At 42.8% G+C, this 17,340-nt stretch overlaps 1 protein-coding gene across 1 annotated transcript in view; it reads right to left on the bottom strand.

Annotated features, from left to right (window-relative positions):
• METTL21C (methyltransferase 21C, AARS1 lysine) overlaps positions 1–17,340 on the bottom strand; it is a 142,425-nt gene that overhangs the window by 28,236 nt on the left and 96,849 nt on the right. Inside the window, exon 2 of the mRNA XM_086934238.1 lies at positions 9,074–9,228. Coding sequence (XP_086790364.1) covers positions 9,074–9,228 — 155 coding nt within the window. The remainder of the gene's footprint in view (positions 1–9,073; positions 9,229–17,340) is intronic.

The following is a 17,340-nucleotide window of genomic DNA, read 5'->3' as shown; positions in this document are numbered from 1 at the left end:
GAGCGCATTTCGCTTGATGAATCTGGCTGAATGTTTCTACTGTAAGAGTTAAGGAAACAAGCAATGCCCACTTACACACCACAAACCCTATTGCAAGAGTATTTACGAAAATGTTTGGGTATCAGTTTCTTAACAATGGCCAGCCAGTCTCTAGAAAGCCATGCTTCTGTCAGGCGTGAGGGGCCATAATATTTAAAGCGCTCTGGTGGAGCAATAGGTATGTGCTCACTCTCTGCACCTTCAGTGAACTACGGTATTACAGAAGGGGCCTGAGATGCTTGTTTTGCCCTTTCTTGCTTCAGATCGTACCTGTGCACACATAGCGTTGGCATGCTGTTATTAGTGTGTTCCCTCATTTGCATGGGGGCATGGTCCCATACAAATGGAGCAAACACATTGCCTGTGTGGCTGTGCCAAATTATCGACATGGCCACAGAGGCAATCTGCAGGTTTGCTGACTGTGTGCCAGAAAAAGTTAGTGCACAGTCAGTGCGCTCACCCCCCCCCCCCCCCAGGGTAACCCCTGAATGTGGGATGGAGAGATACCAAGGGCCCCCCCATATATATTCCCTTGCAGGCATGTGAGTTCAGCCGATCACTGCATACACCTGCCGGGGGATCCCTGCCTCTCTTTGTAATGCTGACCGGGTTGCTTCCTGCAAGTGAAAAGTGGTTCAGCTGCATCCAACAACCGATACAGTTTAGGCTGATGCATTTCCCACCAGAGCAGGTATGAGATTGCGGTTGCCCGGGGGCAGCGCATAATCTGTATTAGGGTGCACCGACCAGGGTTGCACTGCGGTGCACAAATATAAAGGTCATTCGGGCACAGACCAGTGCAGTACGCCCTATAAAATAGTAAGGCCCAAAATGTCAAAAGAAATCAATTCAGTTGTGCCTTCAATCCTAGGGGCATATTTACAAAGAAGTGATGGAGCGCAGCGTTAGCCTTCTTGGCTTAAAGTCGCGCTCCAGCAGTTCTGAAACGCAGGACTGAACCGTATTTACAATACTGTGCAGCCCTGCATTTACCCCTGCGCTGACGCTAATTTCAGCTGCCTAGCACCAATGTAGGCACCCTTGCACCACAGGGCAAGGGTGCCTGCGTTGTAGGAAATGATTACTTATGTGCAGGAAGGTCTCCCTTCTTGCACACAAACCATTTTTAAATGCCGATTTTTATCTTCTATGTGTGTCGCTTTGTGCAGCACACATAAAAGTTGCAACTCGTCATTTTGAAAATTATTGTTTATGTGGAGGAAGGGACAGCTTCCTGAACATAAACCATCATGCATGGCCTTTTGCTGTTTCTATGTATGCTGCACAATGCAGGACACATAAAACAGCAAAAACTAGAAGAAATAAAGCATTTCTTCTCGTTGCACCCTGTTAAGACCAGGTTTCCCCCAGTGTTAATGTTGGTGCTGCCCCATATTTACGCCACTCTTGTAAATATGGGGTAGCATCAAACTCAATGGTTTTTTTGCACCGAAATGCCCACCGCAACATCCATTGCCCACCCCCTTCACGCAGTATAGTGTGAAAATGTGCCTTATTTACTAGGCGGTGTTAAGCCATGTTAAGTGGCTTAATTCTGCCTTGTAAATAAGGCGAAGCTTGTATCGCCACCACAACGTAAAAAAAAGTGACATTCTGGTGGCGATAGGGACTTGCAAATATGGATGTATGTCATTACAATGCATGCTTTTACAACGCATGCCATTACGACGCAACTTTTACAACGCAAGTCGTTACAACGACTTGCGTTGGGGGGCGCTGGATAGTGTATAGTTTAATTTACTATTCCAACTCCAGTGCCCGTGGATAGTAGGGAAGGTGTTGGATAGTAATTAAACTATTCCCTATCCTAGAGCGCCCTCTAGCGCAATTCGTTGTAATGACTTGCATTGTAAAAGTTGCGTCGTAATGGTAGTGCGTTGTAAAAGTTGCGTTGTAAAGGATGTTTCCCTGTAAATATATCCCTGAGTTCTGTTTCTGCCATCATACCTTGGGAAAAGGTCTTAAAGAGGTCTCCCAGAGTAGGGAAAATTAACATTACTCTACAGTCCTGCATTGGTAACAATCACCAGCGAAAGGCAATCCAGAATGTTCCTTTGTTTGATGATTTTTCCTTGGGTTCTGAGATTTATTGTGACATTAATCATTAGAAGGCCCCTTTTAAAGGGGCCCTTCAATGTAGAAATACAAACAGTTCTCCACCCAATTCTCTAACCAGACGCAGGTGGCATAGGTAACAGCGGTGGGGTGGGGCAGGGGGGAAGTCGACAGACGATGGGATATTGAAAATAAATTAAAAAAATTAATAAAACCACTTACCTTGCGCTCGCCGAATCTCTGACTCGGCAAAGCGGCGAGCGTAAGGTAAGTGTTTTTTTAAATGTCGGTATTTTACTTTCCCTATTCTGTCATCTGTCGATTTACCCCCGTCCCACCTCGCCGCTGTTAGCTGTGCTGGCCGCGCTTGCCTCTTACAATAACAAACAAGTAGATATTCCCGAATATTGGTTTGTTTGAGGATGCCTACTGGATTTTGAAATCTATTGTGACATCATTCACCTGATGGCCCCTTAAATACTCATTTCCTGGGAGGCAAATGAAAATAATTTTGGGCTTCAAAAAATGAGGTCTTGCAACACATTTACGCCGCTGTTGCATCACTTTCTGTGACGCACTGGCGGTGTATAAAATGCACCACATTGTGCCCTATCTAAGCAGATGTGTCACTTTGTAAAGCCCTGCGCTACATTATCCCTGCGTCAGGTATAATGTATGCAGGGTGGGCTTTCCCCCGCAGAAAGCCTCATAGAAGTGGCGCAGTGAAATCTATCAGATTTCACTTTGCCACTTCTAGGACGCTTCTGCGTCAATATCTTACATCTGCATCAGGACACATTGCTGGAGTTGTGTCTGTTTTCAGACACACCCCAGCAATGTGTCACTTTTGCGCCGACGGATGCCTCAGTAATACTGACGTATCTGTCCTTCCTTGGGACATGATGCATCATACAGTAAATACGACCCATCTATCATGTCGCAAGGAGAGCGCAAAGAAAACTCACATCGCTGTTTTCACGCATCGATAGCAACAGTTTTCATAAATGAGGCCCCTACTTTATGACTGTACGTCTATTTTAGAATACTACTAATATTTAAAGCAAAATGCACTTTACCTAGTTGGCTTCAACTGTCACTAAAGGGCGAGTTGGTCCTGAGTAATTAATGCACCAGCTCAGGATTGTTCCGCCCAACGGCCCGGAGCAACTCCATTGTCCACAGGACACGGCGCATCAGTCATACCAGACTGTTTCGCTCTTTTCATTATCCTACATGACTTGCTGACTACAATTCCGTACTGATCCAAATACGCGCCACTTACAGCCCTGATGAGTCACAGGCACTGCCCTGTTGATGAAACACGTGTCGGCTGGCGTTTGTAAATACAGAAAAAGAGAAAAAAAGACCTATATATAGCTCCATATACTGTCTTTACCTACAACCGGTGTCCATTGTTCTTGTCTCGATCTACTGTACCACTAATTCTGTTTCTATTACACGTGTGCCCAGTACCTGCTGTACATAATTAATGCACCTTATGTATGTGTCGAGGAACTGCGGCTGAGCCACTATATGCCAGATTAAGCTGTGAATGCTTTTTCTATAATGGGATTTCGGGAATCGTACAAATATTTAAAGCATAATGCACTTTATCTAGCTGGAATCAATTGTTGATGAATGCAGAGCTCGCCCTCAGCGGTGAATGTTCTTTACGTACATGTTGGCGAACAGCAGTCGAGCCATTGTATATTTGTTTAAGAGTAGTGCTATCGCTTGGATCGGACAATTCTGGCTAACTCTCACCACCTGTACTTTTCATGGAATTAAGTGGGTGGCACTGGATTACCAGCCCACCGAATTGAGGAATTAATATTGGAACTTACCTGCCTAAAATGAAACTTTTATACTGAGACTACATGGTTTTTCGCTATGGTGAAATGTCATATTGTATTGGTAAATTGTTATGGTTTTGAATAACTGGAAACATAACATTTATACTTCCCTGACTTACTTTATGAACTGCTGTATGGTGAGAAAGATTTTCCTTCTTTAAAGCGTTTGTTTTCTGAAAAGCTTGCTGAAAGTCAGGCGAAAAAGAGATAGTATTTCAGCAGAATACTTGATTGCAGCCTAGCTTGATGATACTGGAAGGGAATAAGTTCTCAGTAGTCAGAATCTTATCGCCATGTTCCTTTGATGGTGGTTTCCCCTTTTCTTTGCCCATCAATCCGGCTAAGATTTCTTTCATCAATATTCTTCATTGGGCATAAATCGTCATTAGTGCTTTACTCTTACCTTTAGAGTGTTCAGCTCCTCTTTTCATCCATGGATGAAAACGTCTGCTGAAAGGCTATGATTCATCAACTCTATAGACCCCATTATAAGCTAGCCACTATCCCTTGCTGATAATACCACAATTGTATGACTGACACCAGAATATGGGTAAGTCCAGCTCCCTCACTGCCGGGCATCATACATTGATCTCCTGTGCAATTCTATGGATGGAATAGGCTGCAACTCCAAGAAATATATTCTAGTGCACCCGTTTCTATAATGCGAACCCGTAATGTCAGATATTTTATAGACGGTTAAGTTCTCAGGTATAACTTAAAGGGAGAGATTTACTAAGAGTTTGCACTGTGTTAGCGTCACAAAAGTGATGCAAATAGCGCAAAATCTTTTTTTTTCCAATTTACTTTCCAGCGCTAAACTTGTTTACCGCTAGAAATAACAGAAAAGTAACACAAAGACACGCATAGCGCTGTATTGCATTACCTGGCGCCATGGGGGCGTACCAAGGGAAAAGCATGAGCGTTCCCATGCAACCACCCAAGCTTTCTCACGCTAAACCCAATTTACTAAATAAAGTAGATTGGGTTTAGCGTGAGAAAACTACGCCCTTTTCAAGTGGGCGCAAGGAAGGAGAAATGCTTTCATTTCTCCTTCCTTTTCCAACTTTGCATGCGTACTGCACTGTGCAACATGCATACAGAATGGGAAGACTTTGCATCATGTGTGGGCATCGTATTTTGTACCGGAAGGGTACCCTTCTTGTACAAAATCTAGGCTAGACTAATGCACACACCCTAGCGCTATGGCCCTAAGTGTGTGCGTGGCACACAGCCGCTAAAATCAGCACCGGCGCAAAGGAATTGGGAGGAGAGAGCCATATCTCTCAAGATATGGTGCTTTCCTGCTCTCTCCCTGTCGCGCAACGCCATGCAGCGTTGCGCGGGCTGCGCTGCATTGCATGACTTTTTGATACATTTCCCGCAAAGTATTTATCTGTGGGATTACTACACCCAGGCATACTGAGTAAGGTAAGACTGTGCTACTTGCAAACCCGATTTGGCTAGACAGTGGCATTTTCTGCCAAAACAGGAATACCGGACTATTCACAATGACAGCCTATATGGGGCAACTCTAAAGCATGGGTGGTCTCTCCCTCCAAAGTGTTAAACACTCTTATTCCTAATACTAAAATACTACTTGACTCCTGGTTCGAGGAAACCGACTGCTGGAATGTTCTCCTACAGTTGCAAGGGGCTGGCAGCCTAAGTAGCATTTGATATACTGATACTTTTAAGAATATGCGCCTTCTCATCTGCTGGGGGTTGTGTTCACACTAGGTTACATCTAGCAGTCAAATCAACGTGAACAGGTGGTTTAATGCCCTACCTTTCTTAAGTGCCAACACACATTCAGAACCTTACTCCGTGCCCCTCATCTCTCTTGTGATTGTCAGCTGTGCCTGCTCTCTTAGACCGCCTTTCCTTCCTTTGAGTGCCAGCGTTCTTTGTGCCAATCTCCACACCTGTGTAGACCTAGAGATCCTATTCTGTGCCAAAGAGTAAATACTCTATGAATGGAGATTGATGATCCCTATGCCAAAGAGTAAATACTCTATCAATGGAGATTGATGATCCCTATGCTAAAGAGTAAATACTCTATGAATTGAGATTGATGATCCCTATGCCAAAGAGTAAATACTCTATGAATGGAGATTGATGATCCCTATGCTAAAGAGAAAATACTCTATGAATGGAGATTGATGATCCCTATGACAAAGAGTAAATACTCTTTCGATGGAGATTCATGATCCCTATGCTAAAGAGTAAATACTCTATGAATGGAGATTGATGATCCCTATGCTTAAGAGTAAATACTCTATCAATGGAGATTGATGATCCCTATGCTAAAGAGTAAATACTCTATGAATGGAGATTGATGATCCCTATGCCAAAGAGTAAATACTCTATCGATGGAGATTGATGATCCCTATGCTAAAGAGTAAATACTCTATGAATGGAGATTGATGATCCCTATGCTAAAGAGTAAATACTCTATGAATGGAGATTGATGATCCCTATGACACAGAGTAAATACTCTATCAATGGAGATTGATGATCCCTATGCTTAAGAGTAAATACTCTATCAATGGAGATTGATGATCCCTATGCCAAAGAGTAAATACTCTATCAATGGAGTTTGAAGATCCCTATGCTAAAGAGTAAATACTTCTATGAATGCAGATTGATGATCCCTATGCCAAAGAGTAAATACTATATCGATGGAGATTGATGATCCCTATGCTAAAGAGTAAATACTCTATGAATGGAGATTGATGATCCCTATGCTTAAGAGTAAATACTCTATCAATGGAGATTGATGATCCCTATGCCAAAGAGTAAGTACTCAATGAATGGAGATTGATGATCCCTATGCCACAGAGTAAATGCTCTATCAATGGAGATTGATGATCCCTATGCTATCTTGAAGCCAAGTTCAGGTGCATGAGTGCACATCTACTGGCTGTCCTTTCTCTACTCCTCCTCTTGGTTTACATTGTACACACGTTTAGTGAAGGACAAGGCTTATTTCCTTTATCCCAGCTAGGGTGCCAAATAATTTCTTGGGACTTGTTTTCTTTTCAAAGCTACTGCAGGCTGGCAGACGAATGGGCTCAGCGACACCTTGGCAGACCTGTGAGGTTGAAATATTTAGGTCTTCGCCATGCCAGCTCCATCCCTTTTTTCGCCGAGCAGGGTAGAGGTGCTCTGAGACATATAGACAAAGCAGTGTTACAGTGTTTGATGTTAAGTCTGATAAAAAAGAAGTCGCAGGTAAGACCTCCTTGCTTTCAAGGACATGTTGCAAAATAGCATAAAGTGCAATTTAGTTTGGTCATCTCCTTGTTTACAATTGCAGGAGGTTAAAGTCATTCTTTTCACAGTTCAGATTTTTGTAAAGCTCCTAGCTGGCAATGTGCCCAGCCTAAACCTGATATATAGTGACCTTTTCAGTTCAGGAAAAGCAGGTCCATTCACTGATTAAAGTGTGAATAAGATTTAAAATTCAAACATCGGTTCTGGTGGCTCAGTGAACTAATATACCAACTGCAGGGGCCTGTGTTCGACGTCATGGTCACAGGTTCAAATCCCAGCGGGCCCACACAGCCTTTCATCCATCTGAGGCTGATAAAAGGAGTACCATTGAGTTGAGTAACAATAAACATCTGTAATTCAGCGCCAAGATACCCCGTTTGGGGTGAACAAGTGCTTTACAAATACACGTTATGCTATTTGCTTTTAATATGTTGCACAATTGCAATCATCATTTGCTCAGGGTTAGTCCAAAATTCCTAACAGTCTAGAGATGATCAAGGCATAGCAATGTAGCGGAACCGGGGCAACTTTTTTGAACTATTGCTCTTCCAGATCTCATGGAAGGCTTTCAAATACTCAGACATGGGCTGTCTAAATTCATACCTGATATAAAATTGATTTTAATGCTAGTGAGTTCCCAATTGACTTCATACCCAGGTCCAGCCTTAGAGCAAAACAAGTATTTCCATTCGGGTCACTGACCACCTCTATCTTTATTAATCTGATGTTGCCTTTAAATTTGAAAATAACACTTCTAAAAATAACACTTCCCAATTATTAGTTCCAAAAATAAACTTTTTGTAAATACTTCCCAGAGTTAGTTTTTCTAAAAGATAGGGATAGGGATAGTCTGAACAGTTGAAAAATTTAAGAGTTATGGGTTAAGGGAGTAGGGCATGGGGTTAAAGGTATAGGATTAACGGTTTAGGGTGCAGAATTAAGATATAGGGTTGGGCGATGTAGATTAAGGCTACATGGTATAGGAGTTAAGGGTATGGAATTAGGGATTAAGGGTTTAAGAGTTAATAATAAATGGTATATGGTATAGATTATGTGACTAAGTGGCTAGAAGTTAAGGGTTAGGAGTTACAGGTGTAGGATTAGGAGTTAAGGGTTGGGGTTAAGTTATAGGGATTGAGGGTATTGAGGTTATTGGTATTGGGTTAGGTGTATGAGGTTAAGATTAAAAGTTTAGGATATAAAGTTAAGGTGTTACAGAGTAGGGGTTAAGGGTATAGTAGTTAAGGTCATGGGGTTAGGGCTTAGTGCTTTGGGTTATAGAGAATAGGTGTTATGGATAATGGATTATGGGTTAGGAATGTAGGGTTGAGGGTGTAGGGGGAAGGGTTTATGGTTAAGGGTGTAGGAATTTAGTTATTGGCACAGAGTGTAATTTAAAGCATGAAGCGTAACAGGTTAAGGATATAGGATTAAATATAAAAGCTTTGGGGGTAAGGTTAAGGGTTGAGGTAAAGGATTAGCACTACAAATGCATTTGTTCAATGCCACAATTGGAAATGTATTTAAGACATGTAGATGACAATATCAGTTTTTTATCTTAAAGTTACAAAATATAGAAATTTTGCTTTTAATATTACAACTGTAATTATTTAATTTCAATAGAACACACTACAGTTACGAAGTATACAGTTAGAAACCTTAAAAACCTAAGTTTCAGTACAAACACAAGGCACGACCAGCAATGTGAAACCTATCAAATGACTATTGAGATATCCAACATCATAGTTATGTCACTGTCCTATTACACATGCTATGTTTAAATCATTTTAGTTGTAAAATGTAAAAGACAGTACGAAAAATGTTAGACTTACTCCTGGCCACACAACAGCTCCAAAGCTATCGAAGGATTCTTGTATCTTGATTTCATAGCCTGCATACCAGAAACTGTCTTTATTGGGTATGAAGTAGAAGTTGGAAGTCCATGGGTTTTCTGGTTGGTGAATTAGCTTGGAGTACTGTATGATATCTGCAAGAGTAAAAGAGGTATAGATTTTCATCAACTCCATTACAGAAACTACCACATATTTTCCAACAGACGACGGAATAGGTATAATTAAACAGATAAATATCACCAATTCTATCTTCTGTATGGGCCCACCCCGCCGCGCTCTGCCCCACCCCAACGCGCTTAACTGTGCCGGCTGCTGCTGGAAGATAATAGTGAGTGAAGGTAACTGCAAGTGTGACTCTCTAACATTGCTCATTGAGGCTCAATTCCACAATTTTTCTGATAGGTGGTGCTGTGCTGGTCACATTTTAAACACGCTTAGTTGTTGATGCGACTGATTGTAGAGCAGTCCTGATTTGGAAACAGATTCAGAGTTGCAAAGTGTGATAAAGACTAAAAACTTGATTTAGAATCAGGCAGCAGCAGGCCAGTGACCAAAATAAAATGGATGTACCATCTTCCCATCTTTGGGTACCCATGACCCTTTAAATTGGGGGGGAAAGTTGCCTCCTCAATGATGTAGTGGCCACTACCTCTGTCATCAAAAACACCATGTGCATGGGAGAGGAACTGCAAAGATGATAAAAGAGTAGTCTCTTGATTTGTCGATGCCGGTCAGCTACTATTTTTAGCGGTGCCACTTTAGTGAAAAACCACAATGTATGCCGTAGTAGATTTTCACAGAAACACAGAAATGTATGTTCGACTTGTGGCCAGCATGCCAGGGGCACTTTCAATGTGGTTCCTGGAAATGTACATCAAATTTGGAGATACATTTCCAGGATGCACATTTGGTCGTGGTAGACCGGGTGTGAAAAGGGGGCGGGGTTAAAATCCGAGTTTGGTGAAAGGGATTAGAGTCACGTGGTGGGCAATCTCACCTCTAGTCACATTATTGATGACATCACGATGAAAAGTGTAATGTCTTTATTTGGTTATATGTTGTTATGTAATGATGTTCTGTTATTTGTTGGTAGTAAAGTTTTGAGGTAATACGCATTGGATTTGGGCTGTGAGTTTGCCATCTATGGCACAGCAAGTTATGGTTTACTCACCTAGTTATAACTGGGCATTTTCAGGACTTTTAGATTTTTAATATTTATGCCCCCTCGATGTTGGGCAAAACAGGGAGCCCTACACCTCCCTCATCACAAGTAAAGGAAGTAAGTGATGGATACAAAGCAAATCACCCAACCCTTTATTTATTTATTTATTTGCGTGTTTATATAGCGCTGTGAATAAACTCCCGTAGGAGTATCTCCGCGCTAATGACAACCGGTAGAGAAACTGAGAAAGGAAGTGATGAAGTTAAAATTGTGCCAGTGAAGCTCCTATAATCCAACAAGGGTGCTTAGCTAGAATGAACTAAACAAAAAAGTTTTCAAGTATTTTCTGAAATGAAGATGGTTACAGCATTGCCTCAATGAGAGCGGGAGTGAATTCCAGAGGTTAGGACCTACCACGGACAGAGCCCTGCCACCTAGCCTTGATAGTTATCTTAGGAACGCTCAGTAAAGCTGTTCACTGGATCTAAGGCACGGGTAGGGACGTATGGGACAAATTTACTGGCCAAATACTCTGGTCCAAATTGATTGAGGCCCTTATGAATGATACAGCAGGTCTTAAACTTCACTCGTTGACGTATTGGCAACCAGTGAAGTTTATGTAGTAACAGTTTAGAAGGGGATCTGGGAGGTGCATTAAGCACCAACCTAGCTGCTGTATTCTGCACCACCTGCAGACGATCCAAAACCTCTTCATTTGCACCTGCCAAGAGACCGTTGCAATAATCAAGGCGGCTGATAACCAGAGCCTGAACTAAGGTTTTCCTATAGGAGTCAGGGAGGAAAGGAAAAATCTTACGGAGGAGACCTATCACGTGGAAACAGAATCCCACGGTAGTGATGACATGTTGCTTCATGGTCAGCTCCGGTTCCAATCTAACTCCCAGGTTCTTCACTTTGTCATTTTGAGAAGGGGCAGCAGCAAAATTCCCCCCTTCCCTCAACTGGGCAAGATGAGAGGCGATAGCTCAAACTACCCCTTGGTGAAAGCAGGAGCAGATTTCTTTTTACTGCCACCACTCCCTGGAGAGTTTAACTTTACAATATAAATGAGTCTGGGGATTTATGGGTTTTGAAGAAGCACCTTACAGACCCTTTAAATAAAATCTCTCCTTAAGTTCACAAACATCATTCAGGATACATTTCCTAAAAAGAAAGTGTTACCAGAGTAAGGGATTTAACAGAATCCCAGGAAGTGGGGGCATTACAGACAGGGGGCAGAAGCAGAGACGAGCTACAGAGGCAAGTAAAAGCAGGATACAAGGGCTGCCCTGAGTTTGGAAGCACATTAAGGTGCAGTAGTGACAGGTAGGGACTCAGGGTGTATGGGTGCAGAGGCATAGGGCCTGCAGGGAATGGGGACACATGAAGAAGAGGTGGGGCACAGAGAGAGGCTCTAGGGCTGTGGAGTCTGAGGGTGTTACGGGGCACACAGAGTGTCTGCAAGGGGAATGAGTAGACTAGAGCTACACGGGGCCTAAGTAACATAGAGGGGAAGGAGGGTGTCACACAAAGGGACTGGATTAAGGCAGGGAGCTCGTATAGTGGGGTCGCAGGACAGGCAGGGCACACTTAGAGGGGTGATAGGGTGGCAGAGGGGTGGACAGAGGTGTAGCTGTTGTGGGGTACAGCAGCTCACAGGGTTCCAGGAGGGACAGGGGCAAACGAGGGGCTGGAGGAGGCATGAACACTAAGGGGCCGATTCCTATGTCGGACAGACCTGAGTCTGTCCGATATCGGTCAGGAGTCGTAATTGGCCCTGGTAGTACTTTGCGACCGAACAGGGTTCGGTCGCACTCATATACCTCACAATGCAGGCATGCATTCCGAGAGGAATGCATGCCAGCATTGTGTAGCGCAGGGGTGAAATTCATCCCTGTGGCTGCCGGCACCCCAAGGTGCCTGCCACCTGGTGCAGGGATCAACAGAGGGGCACCATAGGTGCCCCCAGGCCACCATTTGGCAGCCTCGCACCCATGGGGGCCCTGCTGGGGGCCCCCAGAGACAGTTTCCGACTGCCTTCTGGTGCCGGACACACCGGCACAAAAAGGCAGTGAAAAACTGTCATCATACTCCCTCGAACGTAAAGAGGCGACCAGGGGAGTACTGAAGGATTTCCGGATGGCAGACGGGCTCTCCGAGTCCGCCGTAGGCCATCCGGAAATCTGAGTCGGATTCCATTCCGACCGAGCCCATCGGAATGGCTCGGTCAGAAAGGAATCCGGCCGGCACTAACCAATGCAGTTGGAAGGGCTCTGAACATGGTAGAAATCGACACAGGCACCTACGGCTGACTTTGATGTTACAATAATAAGGGTGTCATTTTAAGTAAGGCAGACCAACTGACTTTGTCAAAGGGTCAGAACATCAAACTATAAAAATTGGGTCTATTGGCTTTATCAACGGCTCCAGGACATGGGGTCGGATGGGATATCTTCCTGCACAAAAACAATTCTAAGAGGTAAATTCCTCTTTGTATGTGTGATGCAAAATGCATCAAGCATAGAAATAGGAAGTAAACAGGAGAAATAAACATATTTATCCTCATGATGCCATGGTTGGGGTGGGGCACCATTTTGGCACAATCCCAGGTTTACTGATTTCAGTTAACCTGGGATTTACTTAAACCTGGGATTGCTTCAATTTCTATGGGTGGATGCTTGGCATTACATTTCTTTAAAAAGTCACGCAAGGTGGCAAAAATCGCTCCTTATGTGGCTTTGTAAATCTTACTCTAGCCTTGCGCGATGCAAGGACAACTCAAAGACTTAATAAATCTGGGCTTAAGTATTCATCATAAGGATATTAGCATACAATAAACTAATGCCCAACCAGTGCTTTATCTTTAAAAAGAGAAAGTACTTTACGCTAGTTACAAAGGAATACTACACATATATTAACCAGATTGTGTATGTACACAATGTTCTGTAGCAATCAAGGTCTGTGGCAAACAGTAGCAGTTATTCCCCTACTGCAATCCTGAAATACCTTGCTTCTAGTGGATAGGTCCCACTTCCAACCCTTCTCCTTGCGGTTGTTTTGAATGCTGCTTTGGACCAGCTTGGGATTTGTTGTCAATGAAAAATACTCTTCTTAGGGACAATCTTCCCAACCTCTGTGGAAATCCTCCCTCTTGGAAGTACCCTGCTTAGATGCTCTCTAGCTGAAAAGGTTTGAATCAAGCATTTTGATTTTGGTTCAATGTCTCACCTTTCGGACCGGGCTGCCACATGCCAGGTGTGCCCATGAGCTTTGACCTAGCTCTTTTGGATAGGAGCACATATATGCAAGCTGCTCTTGATTGCATGTGATGGCTGGCACTGAGAGAAGGAAGTGAGTGCAGCACACAGCAGCTCTGGACAAATGCCAGCCACAATACTGCCATTTCTTCAAACTGTAGATATGGACATTATCCATGAGTGGTCCCCAAAGGATCGAAGACCCACTCCAACAAGTCAGATATCAAGTTTAAGTGTGAAGTTTTACAGTAGTCCAGTGGGGGACTAGAGTTTGCACTAGGTGTGGCCGTAGTGCGGTGGTGGTGAACATGCTCTCAAGTACAAAGGGTGGTGGGGGTTGCAATCCGACTGTGCTCACAACTCTGTGATGAGTATGTAGGTTCTTATCTCACAGCATGAGCTGGATAAAACTGTTGCGGGGTTGGCAACACACCCTCCATTCACATATGCCTCATTAAGAGGCCAAGCATATTTCAAAAGGTTACACTTATTAGCAGTACAGAAACTATTGAAAATGTACTCTACGTGTAGCTCACTAAATGCCTTTCAATGTCAGAAACATGTAGCAAACTGTCACACTCGTTGGATAATGTCTGCAGTGATTTAGTCAATGTTGGCATTTGAGATGTCATCAGTGTTGTCATTGAACATGGCATGAGTGATTTAATAAGTGAGGTCATAAGCAGTGACTGGTGCTGCACAAATTATATTTAGCTCAGTAAAATATAAATGGTGAAATCCAGTGTTTTTTTCTTTTGAACAATACTTTTTATATTATTACAGAACCCCACGATAACGTCACTTTAACCCTTGTTTTTTCCCGTGAACATGGTTACCGTCCTACATTAGAGACAAAAGTGACTTTTAATAAAAAATTCAAGATTTTGTATGGTATGAGGACTACTCATTACTAACTCTTGCATTGTATACTAGCATAAACCACCAAAATGGACTAAGGGCCCTGCAACATTACTTTAATTGCAGACCAACTCAAACACTACAACATAACAAAATGCTCGTCAATATGGTGGAATTTTGTCTTTTTAACAATGTTGTTATGTTTCGAAATGCACTTTATCAATAACTACAAGGGGTAGCAATGGGGGCCAGCTTCTACCTCAGCTATGCCTTTCTTCATATGGGCTGGTGGGAGGAGCTGAAAACACCCATGAAAAGTATTTTAAAGAAAATGTTCAACTTTGGTTGCGTTACATAGATGATCTTTTTGTAATTTGACAGGGGACCTTGTCAAGTGCACAGAAGTTCATTAAGAGGCTCAATATCAATGAAATTAATCTCAACTTTACTGCAACCATCGGTGCAGAGATGGTAAGTTTTTTAGATGTCAAAGTTTATGTCAAGGATAACAAGATAGAAACTAGACTCTTATAGGAAGCAGACTGCAGGCAACTCAGTGCTGCACGCTTCCAGCTCCCACCAACGACATCTTATGCAAAGCATCCCCTATGGTGAGATGCTGAAATTGAAGAGAATCTGCAGTAACAGTGATGACCTAAGAACAGCGCAACAGGCTAGCAAAGCAAGGTTTAGGGCAACAGGCTACTCCAAAAAATGCATCAATACAGCAATCACCAAAAGCAACGCACTGGCTAGTTCTGACTTACTTGCTAAGTCAATTTAATTCAATGAATTTATTTATTTTGTTTTGGAACTCCTACGGAGGTCCACAAAAAACACACCAATAATTTTAAAAAAACAGACATTGCATACAGTACAAATTCCTTCCTTATATATTACTATAATATTATATCAAAAATAGTGAGAAATGTGCAAACAATGCTATTGTAGAGTAGTTCCTATTTTCCCTATAGGCCCTGCGCATTGGAATAACATAAACAGCAGTGTAGACGTAGAAGTGCGGTCTTCCAGGTCTCTACTGACTATGTTAGACTTAATTGGGTTTGTACCAACTAGCTCAGAGGTCACTGGAAACTTTCTTGACTGAATAGGAAGTGATCAGCTTCCCTGGCCCAGACAAGAAGGGATTCAGTTTTCCAACAACCGCATAAACATGACAACTTTGCTCCTTAGAATAAGAGTCAATCTCTAGAGTTGTGTGAAACAATAGATTATGTTTTAGGGCGCCTTTAAACCAGAGCAGATGCTCTTGGAATTTTAATGGGATTTCAATCTCCTCGAAAGGAGCGTACTCATCCGGTGGTTCCCCTATTTTCTAATAGTGGAACTCGTTTGTTGCAGCGTTTGCCGCTGGAAATTTTATCCATGAATAGAATACCTCTGTCTGCCGATATTCGTGTGCCTCTATCACGAAGACGACTGTGCCACCTTGTGTGGTCAGCCCATTTTCTATAAGTTTTAACGTTATAGTTTTTCTTATGTTCACCGGGATGATTATTGCACCCGGTGGGTAAATCCCTGTTTCATCGGAATCCTGCTGAGTCGCATTTACTGCGGCATCAGTGGTTCCGTTGTTCCCGCCTTCTCCTGGCATTTTACTGTCAGGAAGGTCTTTTGTTGCAGATCAGGTTTCAAGGAAACAAAGATTAGGTGCACAATATTTTGGAACACTGTATCCTTCAACGTTGAATAAACCAGAGCTTTACATAGGAATCCCTTCCTACTAAGTTCGGGCGGATTTTAACCTTTCACCCACTCCAGACCTCTATTGGAGTATTTACGGTAGAAAGGGTCTGTGTGAAAAAGCACGACTGAGTTACTCTAACATCTTGCGTTAGTTTTTATCGCCTTACCAAACGTTGGGCGCCATGTAGTGTAGTTCCTATTTTCCCTATAGGCCCTGCGCATTGGAATAACATAAACAGCAGTGTAGACGTAGAAGTGCGGTCTTCCAGGTCTCTACTGACTATGTTAGACTTAATTGGGTTTGTACCAACTAGCTAAGAGGTCACTGGAAACTTTCTTGACTGAATAGGAAGTGATCAGCTTCCCTGGCACAGACAAGAAGGGATTCAGTTTTCCAACAACCGCATAAACATGACAACTTTGCTCCTTAGAATAAGAGTCAATCTCTAGAGTCGTGTGAAACAATAGACAGCTATTTCACTCAGTCAGTTGTGAAGATTACTTTTACCAAGATGCAGAAAGAATAGAGAGACAAGCGTTTTCAATAAAAGGTATTATTTATTGAACAGTCTTTCTTCTCATGCAAGAGAAATAAATTGCCACAATTGCAAGACTTGTTATTATAAAAAGTGCGTACAGTAAAAGGAGGATTGCGAAATAATACTGTAAAAGCATTGATATGGTTTCTTAGCCATACAATGGTTAAAATGAATAAAATATATACATTCATATATACATTTGACTAACGTACTCAACTGGTGCTTCTAACTACGCCTACCGCAGTGTACCTGACCTAAGCCTAAGACTTGGGAGGGAGTAAGTAAGTAGCAAGTTAGTTAAGTTGGTTTTGCCAAGGGTTTGCTTCAAGAATTCTCTCTAAGGGTTTAGTCAACACCATACCTCTGGAATAGAATGTTGGAGGGCTGGTATCTCCTTTCAGGACTCGATATTCCAGTCACCCGCAAGGGTAGGCTGGAAACGCCGGAGCTGGATTTTCTCGGCAGGAGAAGAGACAGTGTCTTTCTCAGCACGTCAAGGAGGAGGAGGGGCAGGGTCCGTGGGCTTCTCGCATCTGCTGGGCTCTGCAAGGGACAGCTGTTCTGCTCCTGTATTCACCACACCATCGCGCTTGCTTAAGGCAACGTTGGTAATATTTATACCTGAAAGGTGCCTTGTTTGACGTAAGTTTTTGGACATAAGACATCAGTAAAGATGTCACTCGGAACTGGTCATTCTTACAGTGCTCATTAGAGTTCTATTAC

Source organism: Lissotriton vulgaris, chromosome 8 (genome assembly GCF_964263255.1).
Source record: "Lissotriton vulgaris chromosome 8, aLisVul1.2, whole genome shotgun sequence".
In the NCBI taxonomy this organism is placed as follows: domain Eukaryota; kingdom Metazoa; phylum Chordata; class Amphibia; order Caudata; family Salamandridae; genus Lissotriton; species Lissotriton vulgaris.
Note: the sequence above shows the minus strand (reverse complement) of the source record. Positions and strands in the feature narration are given on the sequence as shown.